Source organism: Ascaphus truei, chromosome 1 (assembly GCF_040206685.1).
Source record: "Ascaphus truei isolate aAscTru1 chromosome 1, aAscTru1.hap1, whole genome shotgun sequence".
Lineage (NCBI taxonomy): Eukaryota > Metazoa > Chordata > Amphibia > Anura > Ascaphidae > Ascaphus > Ascaphus truei.
Genome location: NC_134483.1, coordinates 96,468,296 through 96,484,296, shown reverse-complemented (window position 1 = coordinate 96,484,296; position 16,001 = coordinate 96,468,296). Strand labels below are relative to the sequence as shown.

Below are 16,001 nucleotides of genomic sequence, written 5' to 3'. Positions count from 1 at the left end.
GGGGCGCCTGGGAGGAGGTTTTCCCCCAGGGCCAGGATCCTGGAAGCTGAACTGCGCACTGCTGGAAAGGGAGGAGATCATGGAGGAGCTGAGAACAGCATACACAGCATGGAAAGAAGAAAAGGCCTGTTTCCCCAGCACTGCAGAGTGGTGGGAATTCACGAAGATAAGGATCCGCTGCTTCCTGCAGGCAAAGGGCAGACGCCTGGCGTGTGAGAGGAAGGGGGAGTTCGAGGGCCTGCAGCGCAAGCTGCAGTCCCTGCATGACCTCAAACGCTGTGGATGGAACGTGGATGACGACCTGGAGGAAACCAAGGAGAGCCTGCAAAAGCACTTTGAGGAGGAATCCAGACTAATCATCTTCCGTTCCAAGGTGGAGAACCTTGAGAGGGGGGAGAAATGCAATGCCTTCTTCTTCAAGAAACTCCACTCTGCCCACATGCCCCTGAGGGAGCTGCGAGACAAAGATGGCAACGTGCAGCAGGGGAAGGAGGAAGTCATGGGAGTCGTGAAAGATTTCTATGAAGACCTCTACTCCCCAAAAGCATCAGACCGAGACCAGGCTGACAAATTCCTGTCAGGGATTACAAACACCATCGACCAGGCAGGAAAAGCAGCCATGAACGCCCCCCTGACGCTTGAGAAGCTCCACGCTGCAACCAAATCCTTTAAGACGGGTAGGACGCCGGGCGGAGATGGTATCCCAGCAGAGTTATACACGAAGCTGTGGGACCTGATCGACCCGGACCTGCTCGAGCTTTACAGGGAAATGGAAGCAGAAGGTAGGATGCCCTCAACGCTGAGGGAAGGAATGCTGACGCTCTTGTACAAACGGAAGGGGGAGAGGTGCGACCTCAAGAACTGGTGTCCCATCTCGCTCCTGAACGCGGACTACAAGATCCTAGCAAAAGTCCTAGCGAACAGACTGAAGAAGGTCATCAGCCAGATCATCCACCCAGACCAGACGTGCGGCATCCCCGAACGCAGGATCGCAGACAGCCTCGGCCTTTTGGCTAAGATCAAGTGTAGTGTCTGTCCTGTGAAGGACAGATTCTCCAGACTACACCTGGTCCTCTGGTCATGGCCTGAGAATGCGGATGCAAAAGTAGCCCGGGCTTATTTTCTCTGCACCCCAGGAGTGGTTAACCTGGGGCAGTACCACTTGCTGCACCTTCGGGTTGTGGAGGTTGAGGATTTGCAACCTCCACTTCAAGAGCACTTGGCACGAGCACTGATCATTTGCACCCCTATTTTTCCCGCACTTGGCCCCCCTTATTGCCTTCCGCTGACGGGACAAGCCATTATTTTTGTCACCGCCTGGCCTTGCACGGGGCCGGGCGTGCACTTGTGCACACCTTTTTGTGTTGTACGTCTGAGCACTTCCTGCACTGCATCACACAGAGCACTGGAGCACTCGCACCATGGATTTTCTTTCGGTTACGTGTTGGGTTATCGTCACCCCTCTCTCCGGAGAGCAAAGACTGAGTGCTGGCTAGTAGTCGCCATCCCTTCGGGGGAAGATTGCGGTGGGTTAGTAGGCGTCAGCCGAACACCCTAAAGTCTTGGACTCTCCTGCGGCGTCAGCTGCACTAGGAGGGAACGAGAAGGACGTCGGACTCTTCGGGGGAAGACGTCATGTAACAGCAGGACTCCAAGGCTTCGGCTGGAGAGAACTGTCTATGGCACGGACTGGCCTACTCTCCGGAGCGGACTTAGTCACAAGTTTTGAGCACCTGGTCTCACTGGACCATGAGCACGGATTCAGAGGTGGATCACTTTTTTTCACCGCCCGGGCTACAAAAAAATAAATAAAAAAAGCTGTCTATCGCTTCTCGGCCCTTTGGCTAAGATCAAGTGTAGGGTCTGTTCTGTGAAGGACAGACCTAAAAGGGTGCAATTGGTCCTCTGGTCATGGCCGGGAAGTGCGGATATGTAGCCCGGGCTATTTTATCACGGCACCCCAGGAGTGGTTAACCTGGTGGAGTCATTTGCTGGTACACTGCACAGCACTTGACACTTGTACGGATAATTTGCACACCCCTACATTTTTCTGCACTGGCACCCCTTATTGCCTCCCGCTGAGGGGTTCGCCACTATTTTTTTACCCGCCAGGCTTCCGGGTCCTGCGTGCACTTGTGCACACTTATTTTTGTTGTTTCGTTTCAGCACCTCCTGCACTGCATCACACAGTGCACTGGAGCACTCGCACCATCAATTCGTTTTCCTTTTTTTGGGGGGGTTATCAGTCACCTACTTTTCTTCGGAGAATGCAAGACTGTGTGCTGGTCGGTGGTCGCCATCCCTCGGGAGATGATTGCGGTGGGCGAGTAGGCGTCAGCCGAAAGCCCTACAGACTTGGACCCTCCTGCGGCGTCTGCTGCACTAGGAGGGAACAGGATGGACGTCGGATTCTTCGGATGACGACGTCGGTGTAACATCAGAACTTTTCCTGGCCCTCGTGGCTGAAGAGGACTGACTATGTCATGGACTTGCAGCTCTCCGGAGCCTATAGTCACAAGTGGAGCGCACCTGATCTCACAGCGTGGATCACGAGCACGGTTTTTGAGGTGGAATCACTTTTTCACCACCCGGGCTACAAAAAAAAAAAAAAAAAAATCTGTCTGTGGGTGGTTTTCTGGGTATGCACCTTAACCCTGGCTGTGCTCAAAGCTGTGACCATGCAGCAAGCTTAAGCCTATAGGGAACCATGTTAAAAATGGTTATTGAGGCAAAAAGTGACACTGTGTGCTCATTTGCATGTCATTTCCCAGAATCCCTTGCTGCAGTGGAAGTGCTGTATGCTGGGTGATAATGGGGAAAGGTGGGGTTGCAGACCTGCCTAAGACATGCAGATGAGCATACAGTTGTATTTGTATGTATGTATGTATGTATGTATGTATGTATGTATGTATATGTATGTATATGTATGTATGTATATATATATATACACACAGTGGTTGACAAATCACCAAAAAATCTACTCGCCACACAAAAAAATCTACTCGCCACACAAAAAAATCTACTCGCCACCTAGTACCAAACGTGTGCTGCTTGGGCCAATATTTACTCGCCCGGGGGTTAAATCCACTCGCCCGGGGCGAGCAAATGTATAGGTTTGTCGAACACTGTATATATATATATATAATCAGAAAAAAAGAAAGAGAAAAAGCGCCCGATCCATGTGTAAAATCAGATATTAAAGGTTTTAATTTGCCATGAACAGACGATTGCCAACTCACACTTTGTCAATAAAATATAAGCATTTTATGGGACCAGCCCATGCACCAGACCGACGTCCAAATTCCACAGTTGTTCTCCGTCTGCATACGATTGCTGCTTCTGTGAATCAGCTTTGCTGTTGCCGGTGTCACCGTTTGAACCTCTCTCCGTCACCCGGATGGGATTCCTGGTCTGCACGGCTGCACTCGAACTATCACCAGTCACAGAGCAGGAACCTCCTGCACTGGCGTCTTGACTCTGGCGTCTGGGCTGCTCGACCACCGTAGTTCCTGTACCACGCGTTTCATCCGTCTCAGCGGATTTCATCAGGAGGGTCACGTGGTACAGGAACTACGGTGGTCGAGCAGCCCAGACGCCAGAGTCAAGACGCCAGTGCAGGAGGTTCCTGCTCTGTGACTGGTGATAGTTCGAGTGCAGCCGTGCAGACCAGGAATCCCATCCGGGTGACGGAGAGAGGTTCAAACGGTGACACCGGCAACAGCAAAGTTGATTCACAGAAGCAGCAATCGTATGCAGACGGAGAACAACTGTGGAATTTGGACGTCGGTCTGGTGCATGGGCTGGTCCCATAAAATGCTTATATTTTATTGACAAAGTGTGAGTTGGCAATCGTCTGTTCATGGCAAATTAAAACCTTTCATATCTGATTTTACACATGGATCGGGTGCTTTTTCTCTTTCTTTTTTTCTGATAGGTATCGTTGGGAGGTTGGGGAGCCCAAGAATAAAGCTGCTCGGACCATACAAATTCTTTTAAAAAGGACATTCATGGACATTTAAGTATTGTTTTTATTTGCATTATGTTTTGTCCTATGACACAATTTTAACACGATTTTTTGTTTTTTTTATTTTTCACATATATTTTTTATTTTATCTACACCTTTTTCATAGTCCAACACACACTTTTTCAATTTTTTACTTTATGCATTTTGCATTTTTTATTATTCACAATACATTTTTGTTATATATATCCACTTATTCCTGACCACTTCTAATCCATTACATTTTATATACATCTGTGCTGGGTGTTTCATTTTGCTGAGTGAGATTAGAGTTGCAGCAATTTGGGTGTGTTTTGTTAAGGGCGCTGTCTGTGCTTTTTCATACACACATATATATATATATATATATATTTTTTTTTTTTTTTTTAACAGGATGTTTGATGTTGTTTAGACCTTCAGCTGCCCTTCAGTACTAATTGGTTATTGAAGACAACATTATTAGCCAAGACTGGACAAATCCCAGTTGCCATGGAGTCCAGAATATACAGGAGATTTATGGGAAAAGGAGAGAGTATGAAGGACTGCGTTGGGGACAATAAATAGTGGTCACTGCTGCTTCCTGAAGTCACACCCCCAATACCTTGAGTATTTAATCATTGTTTGTTACTCAAACCAACTTTATTCTCTCTCCTCTCTTCCATATGATGTTAGTGCAGTGTGAGGATTGGACCTCGGTCCTGCCCGGGTGACGCCCCTCGCGCCCCAGTACGCCGTCCGGCACCGGCCTTATTCTCCGCCCCCGCGCCGCAACGGAGAACGTCACTGTTCCCACTTCACATCGGCGCAGCAATACCAGGGGCACGCGAGGGGTTAATGCTAACTCCCTTCATTACTCCACAGCTGGGATACACTCCGCCCCTGCCTAGAAGTACACAATCTGTGTGTGATGACTCACTGCCTGCAGCCTTCCCATTGGCTCCCTGTGCTTTAGATGTTCAGCCAGCCTCTAGGCAAATTGGCTGAGCATAAACCTTGTTTATGTTTCTAGTGCTCGTCACGAGCATCCTGCTGCCCTGCTATTGCCTTTGCATTGTGCCTTGTTACCCTTGACCTAAGCTTGTACCCAGATTTCTACCTTCTCTGAACCCTGGACCTCGGCTACGCACAACGACCATTCAGACCTCTCTACTCCTGGACCCCGGCTACGCACAACGACCATCCGACTTCTCCAATACTAGACTTCTTGTCCATTCCTCTCCCCCTCACAACACAGATTGTGCTTCCATGGTAATCTCCAGACAGTTTGGGCATTGATAGAGGGATCTAGTGAACGTTCACACCGACATTGACAGGCTGAATGGGTATACCCACTACACCCATCAATATGAGATACAATTTTGCATAGTAATTTGGAAGATATATGATCTTTCAAAACAGACGGAGCACAGTCAAAGGCTAATTTAAGTAGCTGGGAACCCATGAGATTATTCACTGCATTGAGCTAATAAAGCAGCAACAGCAGTTTCTCCTAAATATATTGCATTGTTTGGCATGCAGGCACATACAGATCCTTTTATAATCAGGTTCTGGCTAAGGAAGTAATATTTGTAAGAGCAGCATTTTGGGTGCACCTAAATAGTGTTTATACTGTATTAGTTCCACTTCCGTTCTGACATTGTGGCTGGAACTAGTATTTCTGATCACACTTTATTTTTTGGGTATGGATCAGGTTTTGATCATTTTGAGACAATGCTAGAGTATGCTGTTATATCCATTCTAATCAGCTAAGAGACACACGGTCGCCCGTGGAGTTAACTTTTTATGTCAGAATATTAACACTCAATATTCACTCATATAGAGTGCTGACCAATTAAATAGTATTCATATGCTAACCATTTAGAGTTTTAATGTTTATATTTTATGCTACATGTATGTACATTGTTATATTAAAAAAGTTAAATTTTATTGATTTATAATAATTCCTTCAATATCTGCATTTAGTGGTGTGCTTCTCTCTCTGTTCGCGCGCGCACACACAAACACACACACACACACACCTTATTTGTTCATCAGCATCTCCTAGGCAGCACCCGCAAACCAACTGTGACAGTGCAGGGGTTAACAAGGCTTTATAATAAAGCTCAAGCACACCTGATTAACCCTGACCCGTGTGTTAGGGTCTTAGAGTGTCAGCTCGGGGACCCAGGTGTCGAAAATGTATTACTGCAACTGTATACTAATTTTGCGACAATAAAGAAGAATGTAATTTTTGCCTTTACTAGGATGCTGGGATCGGGAGATTTCGAGGCTGTAAGTTTCAGGGTAGGTTTGTTGGAGAAAATCTTTACAGAATGTGGCTATGTATCGGGGTTCCAAAGTTATGGGATACCCCAAAAGTTGTATCCGGGGATTGCGTGAGATTCTCGGATACAGCCAATCACATTACTCCGTCAAACTCTGACTCTGAAAGCGTTCTTGCGACTCACCGCCAGGATCCCTGCTGCAGCATCATACAGACAAGGTAAATAAGTATGAAGGGGTTAAACTATATCTGCAGCTATTCACGGAATCCCTAGTGTAGCATGGGTTCCCCAATATAGCAGAGATACCCAGATACGTGCCCACGTATACTGAACCTAGTTTAGGGGTTCAGGGGCTGTGCCAGCTAGGTTATAAAGCTGAGCAGGTTTGTAAAAAGTGTCAAAGTTTTAAAAGTTATTTTCTCTTATGTGCCAGAAATGAGGCTTGCGATTGTAGGGAATATATACATTCACTCCATTCATGACACCAGAATAGAAACCCATAACTTTTAGCACACAGAAACAGGACACCATATCTTTTATTAAACTGGTATAGTTTAATGTGTATAGATATTGATAACCTGTACATGAACTGAGGGCTTTCTAAGTCATGGATTCCGGAAAACCCAGCTGGTGACCAAGCTTTGTGCCCCTGTGTCTGTCCAGAGTCCGTACTTGAAAGGCTCAGGGATGCCAAGGTGTTAGAACAGGAGGGGCACTGCAGTTATCCTTGAGTACCCACGTCCTGGCTAACACAAGGCGATCCAGCAACCATCTGCCAAAATCCAGACTCTGTGGAGCCTGAGCAGAGGGTGGGCTCAGTATGCAAAGAGGCAGAAGGGTCAGGTTAACCCATGCCCCCTTGCTACCTGAGAAAAGGTACCCACCCTGCTTTACAATACCGGCAAATCAGTCATTAGCTGGGACTGATCATTGACAACATATTGGATTTTGCCTCAGGGAAGCATCGCTTGGGGGTGTTTCACTCCAATTTTTCTTGTGAATAAATTGCAAAACCCCTAATGTGATCAACCTTTAGCTGTCTTCTAATGCTGTAATTAGGGGGAACGGCTTCTAAGATGGTGGCTCACACAAGTTTCATTTTTTAAACTATTATTATAGCAGAGAATGTGCATGAACTTGTGGTACACCTATACCTAGTGCACATCTATTGAGATCAGTCAGTCTAGGTCACATTATAACAGTATACCTGGAAATTTGATACATTAGAAAGTGCTACAAATATACTCTTATACATCTGGGATCAGTATATCTAGCACCCAGAAAAACTGTTTGAAGTGGATGGATACATAGTATCAGACTACTCAGGGCCAGTATACTGACATATCTGAATTAAATACCAATACCCATACTTGGCTACATTTAGGATCATTGTATCCAGTACCTAGGAAAGCATTTGAACCAGTGACCAGATCGATACTTTGTGTCAGACTACTTGCAAAGTATAACTATCAATACTAATCTGATATAGGGAGGACAATTTGACCTCTGGAATCCAGAAAACTCTAAATACATTTGATATACCCTATGGAAGTATATTAGAACCAAACACCAAATATATTCATAGATATGCCTTTGAATTGAACTCTATAGGCTCCAAAATATGGAGCGTGGATTCAAAAGAAGGCTGCAATGGAAAAAGATGAGTTAAAGAGTGACCAATCTTGGTCCGGGCTAAAGAGGCCCAAGCTTACACACTGGAATCTGCAGGCATGACTTATCTCCTCCAGGAACGGTTCAATAAGGAGCAAGAAGCTAAGGTCAACCTACAGAGGTGTGTGTCCGCAGCATTTGCGAAGTGTGTATCATTCGAGAAGACAGTGTCACTTGCAGAGCCAGTTGGAGGACATGTTGACTAATCTGGAGAAGTCAAACACTGCTGCTGCCGCAAAGAACCTCGTAGCTCAAGTCATTGCTAACTGGAAGCAGAACTATGAGGAGACAGAAGCAGGGCGTGCAGTCGCTCAGAAGGAGGTCAGTAGTCAGCGCATAGCTGTGTACAGTATGTTGAAGAATGCATATGAAGAGGTCCTGGATATTCAGCTGACTGTACAAAGAGAGAACTGGAAGCTACAAGAGGAGAATTCCGGTTTGTCTGATCCAATCAGTGAAATTAATAGGAGCCTCTATAAAAAAAAGTGAAAGAAAAAAGCGGAATAAAAAAAAAAAAGAAAAGAAAAAAGGCAGAGCTTCTGCTAGTGCTAGAAAAGTCGGAGGACGTTTTGGAGCATGAGAAGCGCAAATCCCTATGTCTTCAGTTAGAACTTTCGCAGATCAGAGCGGACAAAGAAAGGAAAGCGTTCTGACCATTCAGAAGTACTACAGAGCGTTTGTACAAAGAAGAAAGGAGCGAGAAAACTATGTGCATAAATGCTCCGCAACTGTCGTCATACAGGCTGCCTACAGAAGAATAAAAGCTTGTCAGCTGTGTCAACAGATTTCAGTGTCAGTTTGGAGAACGCAAAGACAAAGGAGGAACTATGGACACTTGAGGGAATGTGCGATTGTGCTCCAGTCCAATGTGAGAAAGTGTCAGCAACAAAGACACTACAGGGACATGAAGAAAGCTGCTTGTGTGATTCAGTCTGGATATAGATCCTACGTCATAACCTAGCAAGCTGTGCAGTCCTATAAAACGTACCTACAATGCCGTGGCAGTGCTACAGTCTGCCTTCCACAAAATGCAGAATAGGAAAACGAAGATACAACTGAAAAGTGCAATAGAAATCCAGTCGTACTACCGTGCCCACGTGGTTCGAAGTAGATTCCTTGCCATGAAAGTAGCCACCATAAAGATTCTGTCTACTGACTGCAAAAGAGAGATGCCACGGGTTACAGTCAAAATTGACCAGAACTGCACTGAGGTTGAAGTGCTGGAGCCCAATAATGCTGAATCAGACGCATTTGATCAGGCCAGTGAAATGGACAGGGAGACCGCACGATGCATAGGAAAACTGGTCGCCAAACGCGTAAAAGGAGTTAGAGAAATGTAAAGATGAGCTGGAGTGAGAAGTCCACCGCAGGGTTGAGTAAGCCAAGGACATCATGGAAAATGAGTAATTTGAAGAACTCAGGTGACAGAGAATCACTGGAAAGAAAAGAATGGAAAGAAAGAAGATCCAGCGCTACTGCGAGTGACAAGCATCCAGGCTACTTCCGGGTAGGTTGAAAAAAACTTTATTGGAACATCACACACACCAGGCTACACCACGATCTCCCCCTCAAAGCGTTTCACGCTATAGAACAGCGCTTCGTCTTGGAGACTCCAAAGTTGCACGCTGGAAACCGGAGGGCAGAGGAGAGCAGGACCCAGATCGGAGAGCTTCTATAGGTAAGGGAATTCCCTCCCAGCTCTGATTAACCTAGAGGTCCTTTACTGCATCCTCCATCTCCATTCCCCAGTGACTACACTGACACCTATGGGTGCTGGGACTATTTACCGGAGCGCAGGACAGTTTTCTTATTTGGCAGAGAATCACTGAGCTAATTGCAGAACAATCCAGAGCAGAACGAGAACGGGCAAAGCATGCCAAACTAGAGCGAATACTTGAAGAGACACTGTCCGAGTGCATGGAGTCCAAAGACTTTGTCAAGAGTGTGATCTTCAACCATGACTACACAGATTGGCAGTGAACTGAAAAAGCGGTTGCGAAATTCTGTGCTTCAGGTTCTGAGTACCAGATAATCCCCCAAAGGGGAAACCCAAAGTTTCTGGTAAGGAGTGAAGATGGTCTTAAGAGAGTACATTGCACAAAGAAGAGTCAGACTAATGACCCCGTCAGATGGACACAGAAAGATCTGAAGAGAAGTTTGGGGCCATGATGGACTGAAAGTCCAAGAAGAAGAAAAGGGAAGCTGTCACCCGAAACAGAGCACAGAAGATTCCCTGTCAAGAAGAGTCTTGTCCCTGCTTCAAAAGAACTCCTGATTGAGCAGGGTTTAAAAGGCAGGATATAACTGCATGTCAGTTGTTCCTGCTCCAGCAAGAGTGGAGGGTCACAGGATGATTGAATGTGACCGAATGGATCCCAAACAACAGCAATAGCTCCAAGTCTTCAGGGATCTATGCTTCTAGTTCCTGGAGAGATTTACCTGGGAACAGCGGGGACAAAAAACCCTGCACCACAGACAAGCCTGTAACAACAAGGTAGTGATTGAAAACAGCTGGGACCCTTACCATAGGGTAAGATAAGGACTTATATTTTTTCAGACACGTGTTATGTTTACACATGTAAATAGCCTAGCTACCCTGTTGGTTAGTCAGGGTTCAATTAGCCAATTAAATTGTTGGTGCACCTCGTTGTCTAGCAACTTTGGGTATTTAAACCTTTGATGAAGTCACGCACGTGACAAAATGCATAGGGACGTGCACTGATATCCTATACCGGCTGATGCGGAAGCAGGAACACTGTGCGAGGCTTGATTGATTCCAGGTTTATCTGGCAGCAGTTTTCCCGTGGATCTATTTGAACGGACCATCTAACTGCATTTCAAACACTCCTATGGAGGTTCTTACCACGGGGAAAGAGACTGTTTGCATGAAATCCTCTTGCTGACTTGCATCCCCTCTGAGAGCTGGGAGTCTCCTGCAGTAGAACTTTTATACTCTGACATGCGATTTTAAATCCTCCCCTTGTTAGTGCAAGTCCTTGTGACTTGTTTATTTTTATTCAATTGCTTTACACTGAGTTACGCGATGGAGCCTGCACTTCCTGTTTTTCTCTTTTTAGGTTTTCCTTAGTGATTTAGTTCATCACTTTTGAGGCTGCATTGAAGTCTCATCTTAGCTCATATCTTCAGCTCGTTGGTTCTGGACTCCTGGCTACTGATCACTACTAAAACACTGGAACCGGTTTAAACTTTATTTATCAACCTATTTATACTGGTTGGTGTTTGTGCTTGTTATATTGTATTCACGGTGTACCATTTCACATTCATCGTTTATTTATATACACAGTATTCTCAAAATGACTACATACTAAAAACTATAGACATTGGCAGAATTTGTCACTACCTGAAGACTTTTCCACTCCCATCCATCTCCTATATTTTGTGAGTGTTTCACAAACTCCATACAAAAGTATTTGAACTTATTTTCTCCAAGAAAGAAGTCATCTTTGTTATCCATATTGGGGGTTACCTGCAGGCACAAGAAAGGCAACATGTTAGCTCTGGCAATGGCACATCCTAACATTATAATTTCTACCAATATTTAAATCCTACTGTGAGTGGTGAAAAGTAATGTATTCTCTTTATGAAAATAGAAAAAAAAAAAAAAAAGAAAAAAAAAACATATTTTGAGCATCTTAAAAAAATGTTCATACAGTATGTGCCAATGGCGGTAAAGGCCAATGGCAATAGCCCGGACTCGTTTTGTGGTATCATTAGGCACTTCCCCAGTGTGCCGATGCTTACTCTCTGTCAGAACAAGAGTTTTTATCCCATCCAGAATAAACAACTTCAACAGCCAGGTACAGGGTGGAGTTAGAATTTCTGACTCCCTGCATCATTATATCTTACTAGTGTTTAGGATGTGCTCATTTTGGTTAAGGAGGAACTTACAGAATAATTTTAAGAGTTGTGAACAGGCAACAAGAAAGGAATTGTCTGTATGTTAGTGAACTATCGCAACAGATTATAAAGGAGGGAGAGTAAATCATTATACATATTATAATGGGATTGTGGAATATGAATGGAAGATGATTTCAGAGGGCCTAAAGAGTGTATAATATCTCTCTAAATACACTATATACATAACCTTGTACTGTATATTGTTTTAAGCTTTACTATGTTTCATCGTTCTTTCAGCTCTCACGGCCTTTGGTATCTGTTTGTGCTTGTTTGTCCTTATTTTTATGTCATTCTGTTTATATAATTTATATCAATCTGTACCCAGGGCCGGTTTTAGAATTTTGCCGCCATGGGCACTTACCATTTTGCCACCCTGACCTTCTCCTCCTGCAGCATTAAATGACTTGGCAACACGTTTCCATGACAATGGAACGCCATGCCATTTGATGCTGCGGCGCTGCAAGAGGAGGTATGGGACCTTTACAATGGTCTTGCGCACTCCCCCGGCAATCAGTATAATTGTTGTGTGGAAGAGAGCGGGGCCGCTGTAACCGCTGCCCCACGATTTGTCGCCCCGTAACATTTTACAGCCTAGGCCCAGGCCTAGTTGGCCTTTGCCTAAATACAGGCCTGTCTGTACCCCCATTGTACCATGCTGCGGGATATGTTGGAGCTTTACAAATAAATTAATAATAATTGTCCATTGTATGCTTTTTTTTAATGTCTGGGGCTTGCATTCTTCCCCCTTTTATCTGCACCCATAAGGAGTAAAGTTGTCTATTAACCTATTCAGTGCCCTTATGATGTACCTGGTACATTATGGCCTTGGCATGACAGAGACCCTTATGTAGCACCAGGGATGCCATGAGTATTTGCTCCTTTTCTTTGGGGTTGCTGCCTGACCTACGACACTCTAAGGCTAGGGCCCCGCTGCCACAGACCACGCGCCCGCACTGCAGACAGGCGGCGCGTGGAGAGGCGCTATCTGCGGTCTGTAGGGAGCGGGAGCTGGAGCGAGGGGCGTGGCCAAAACGGGTCGGGTGGGTGCGGCAATGACGTCGGGGGGCAGGGCCATCACTGTGTGTCAGGGGCTTCCCTCCCCCGCCTCCCGCTCCCCGAAGCCTCCCTGAGGAGAGATTCTGTGGGAGGAAGCAGGGGGGCTTCCTTGGTGCTGCCGCTGCTTTCCCCGCTCCCCGAAGCCTCCTATCCTCATTGCCAGGGGTTCCCTCCCCCTCGTGCATCTGCTATGAGGAGAGAGTCTGTGGGAGCGAGCAGGGAGCAGGGGGGCGGGGCCATCACACTGTGCCGGAGTGTGTCTCGGCTCACACAGAGGAGAGAGACTGTGGGAGAGAGCAGGGGGGCTCCCTTGGTGCTGCAGCTGCTTTCCCCGCTTCCCGAAGCCCTCCCCTCCTCCTCTCCGAAGCCCTCCCCTCTTCCTCTCCGAAGCCCTCCTCTCCGAAGCCCTCCCCTCCTCCTCTCCGAAGCCCTCCCCTCCTCCTCTCCGAAGCCCTCCCCTCCTCCTCTCCGAAGCCCTCCCCTCCTCCTCGGCTCACAGCCACACCACGTGACGCGTCGCCGCTTGGGATTACAATTGCATCCCCTGGTGGCTGACGTGTCACAGCGTGTAGTGAGCCGTGCAGGGAGGAGGGACTGGGAACTGCTCGGGAGGATACCATCAGATGGTAAGTAGCCCGCACGCACCGTCGGACGCAGCGGGACCAAAGTCTAAAGCAAGGGTGGCGCGGCGGTTGCAGAGACCCCCCGCTCTTCCCAAAGGCATTTAAATTAAATGCCGGGGGATCGCGTGAGGCCTGTGCAACGTCTCTTACCTTGTTTTCAGTGACACGTCACTATGGCAATGCTGGATCAAATGACACTGCGGGGTCACACGACGTCACAACATGATTTAACGTGACCCCACATCATCATTTGACGCCGAAGACAAGGTAAGGAGGTGGGCGCGAGCAGGGGGAGAGAGCAGGCAGGGGGGCGCAGCGGGGAAAGTTTGTGCACCCCTGCTCTAAAGGTTAAACACACCTGCCTAAAACCTAATAAACTTGTTTGATACAGTTCTTCCATTTGACATTGAAGCAAGCAGACCTGTGATGTTTAAAAGGTGCGTACAATGTGATTTCATCTATGCAGAACCCTAACGCGAGTCCATTACAAACCACATGAAAAAAAAGCGGAAAAAAATATTTGTTAGCATCAGACTTGACAAATACCTGAACGACCATGCATTCACTTTCCAAACATAAAAGACTTCTGTACAGTACTTCAGGAGGTATGTATGCAATGTATTAGTTGCTTAATGTATTCAGTCTTCCCACTGTAGATGTAAGAGGACTGCAACTGTTAACAATTAGAAATTACCTGTTAAGATGATAGGAACTGCAAAAATGTATCAAAACAAATCATTTGTCACTTAGAGAAAGTCAGTCCGTTTTTTTTTTGCTTTTTTAATGGACTTTCTAGCACTGTAATTTCTCTATTATAAAATGCAGCCAGAACCTGGGAAGATGAACTACTAAAGTGATGGTGCAGGTGAGGAGGGACAGAGTTTTTCTAGTCTTCTGTTTTGAAGATTCGTTAGGCTGCGTCCCCACTGGCGCTGACCGCGCTCATGCTTGAGAGCGGTGACATCACCAGCTCTCCATGCTGGACCGCCGGGTGTCCTAGCTATTTCGCAAGCGTGCGCGGGCATTGCAGGCAAACTGAGCGCGCTTCAAAATCTCTTTTTTTTTTGTTTATCTAAGCGCCAAGTGTGGGTGAGCGTGTGTGCCCGCACACGAGCACCACGTGAGCGGGGACGGGACAATTTAAAAATTGCAGAAACTGAAGTCGGCAAACACTGCCCGGTCAGCGCTAGCGTGGCCACAGCCTTAGTTGTGATACATTTTAGCAGACCAACATTGGGGGTTTTTCATGTGTACTGTAAATAATGTACACTTAAGGAAGTAACTCTGCACACTATAATTCTATCTATGAAGAACCCTAATATTGATCCTATAAAAAGGTATCACAATCCATCTAAATTTCTACAGGTCCAATACAGTTACTTTAAAGAATAATTATTGTTACTGTATATGCAGAGAAAAGATTAACAACACTTCCTCCATTGGCAATGAACACTATGTAATAGGTTTGCACACTATGTGTGGGGATGCCCAGTCTGTCTGCTTCCTGTATGCCAGGCTGTATCATTCATCACCCTATGGCATGTATCAATAACATTATCATTCACAGCCTAAGAGCTGACATGTCACTAATCATGTTTTAACAAAGTGAGGTCTATCAGCTTTCATCTGGAGACACAAACATGCATAACTCACACAGCTCCTCTCCCCCTGCAACCCATGCTGCAGCTCAACATCTCCCAGCAGCCTCCACTCTACCGTATTACTCCGTGTACTGCAGCACACTTCTTTTTTCTGCGTTACCATAGTGTATGGAAATAAGGAGTGCTGTCTTTTTATTCCCTGTCCTCTCTGCTTCTCTCCTTATGAACTGCTAGTAACCTTCACATTCACAGGCGTCTGCAGACTGACAATGCCAGAGGAACACACCACGTATTGATGGAGAATGAGTTGTGGAGGGCCCGCTCACTCAGGCAGTGAACGGGTTAACACTGTCAAGTTGAGCAACTTGGATGTCAGCATTTAAAGTGCACAAGCAGAAATAGGTCAGGAATAACTGTGGACAGCATAAATACCTTGCTAAATCACCGGAAAAACAACGTTTTAAATACATTAATCATAGCTGATATTTTTGGAGCAACCCCCTACTCAGAATATTGCTGGCTCGGGTAAGCCTCCATTCCCTCACTGTATGGGGGGCTGACTATGCTTTGGCAAAGCTAAACATGGGCTTTGTGCACTGAGAGGCTGCTTAGGCTACGCTTAGGGTGAGGTCCCAGTGCGTTCTGTTGGACGTGTGCCCGGCGGCGGGGGGGGCTTGAACGCACAGCACACGCCGAGGTGTGTGCTGTAGAAGGGACTGGGGCCACCCCCTTATAGTGCCGGCTATGGTCGTTGGAAAAATCAAATTGAGATGACTTCCAGCGATCGCGAGCAAGCTTACTATAAGCGCACGCGACGGCTGTAATGCATTTGTTTTGACGCGACGTCGCTGTCGCCATCGCCGGCATT

General features: G+C 46.4%; 1 protein-coding gene and 1 pseudogene across 1 annotated transcript in view; one reads left to right on the top strand and one right to left on the bottom strand.

Annotated features, from left to right (window-relative positions):
• ATG10 (autophagy related 10) overlaps positions 1 to 15,312 on the bottom strand; it is a 245,121-nt gene extending 229,809 nt beyond the window's left edge. Inside the window, exons 1-2 of the mRNA XM_075592477.1 lie at positions 15,294 to 15,312; positions 11,297 to 11,422 (exon numbers count right to left, since the gene is read on the bottom strand). Of these exons, the coding sequence (XP_075448592.1) occupies positions 11,297 to 11,422; positions 15,294 to 15,296 (129 nt within the window). The 5' untranslated portion in view covers positions 15,297 to 15,312. The remainder of the gene's footprint in view (positions 1 to 11,296; positions 11,423 to 15,293) is intronic.
• LOC142473216 (U2 spliceosomal RNA) lies at positions 1,825 to 1,989 on the top strand (annotated as a pseudogene).
• Positions 15,313 to 16,001: the final 689 nt, after the last annotated feature.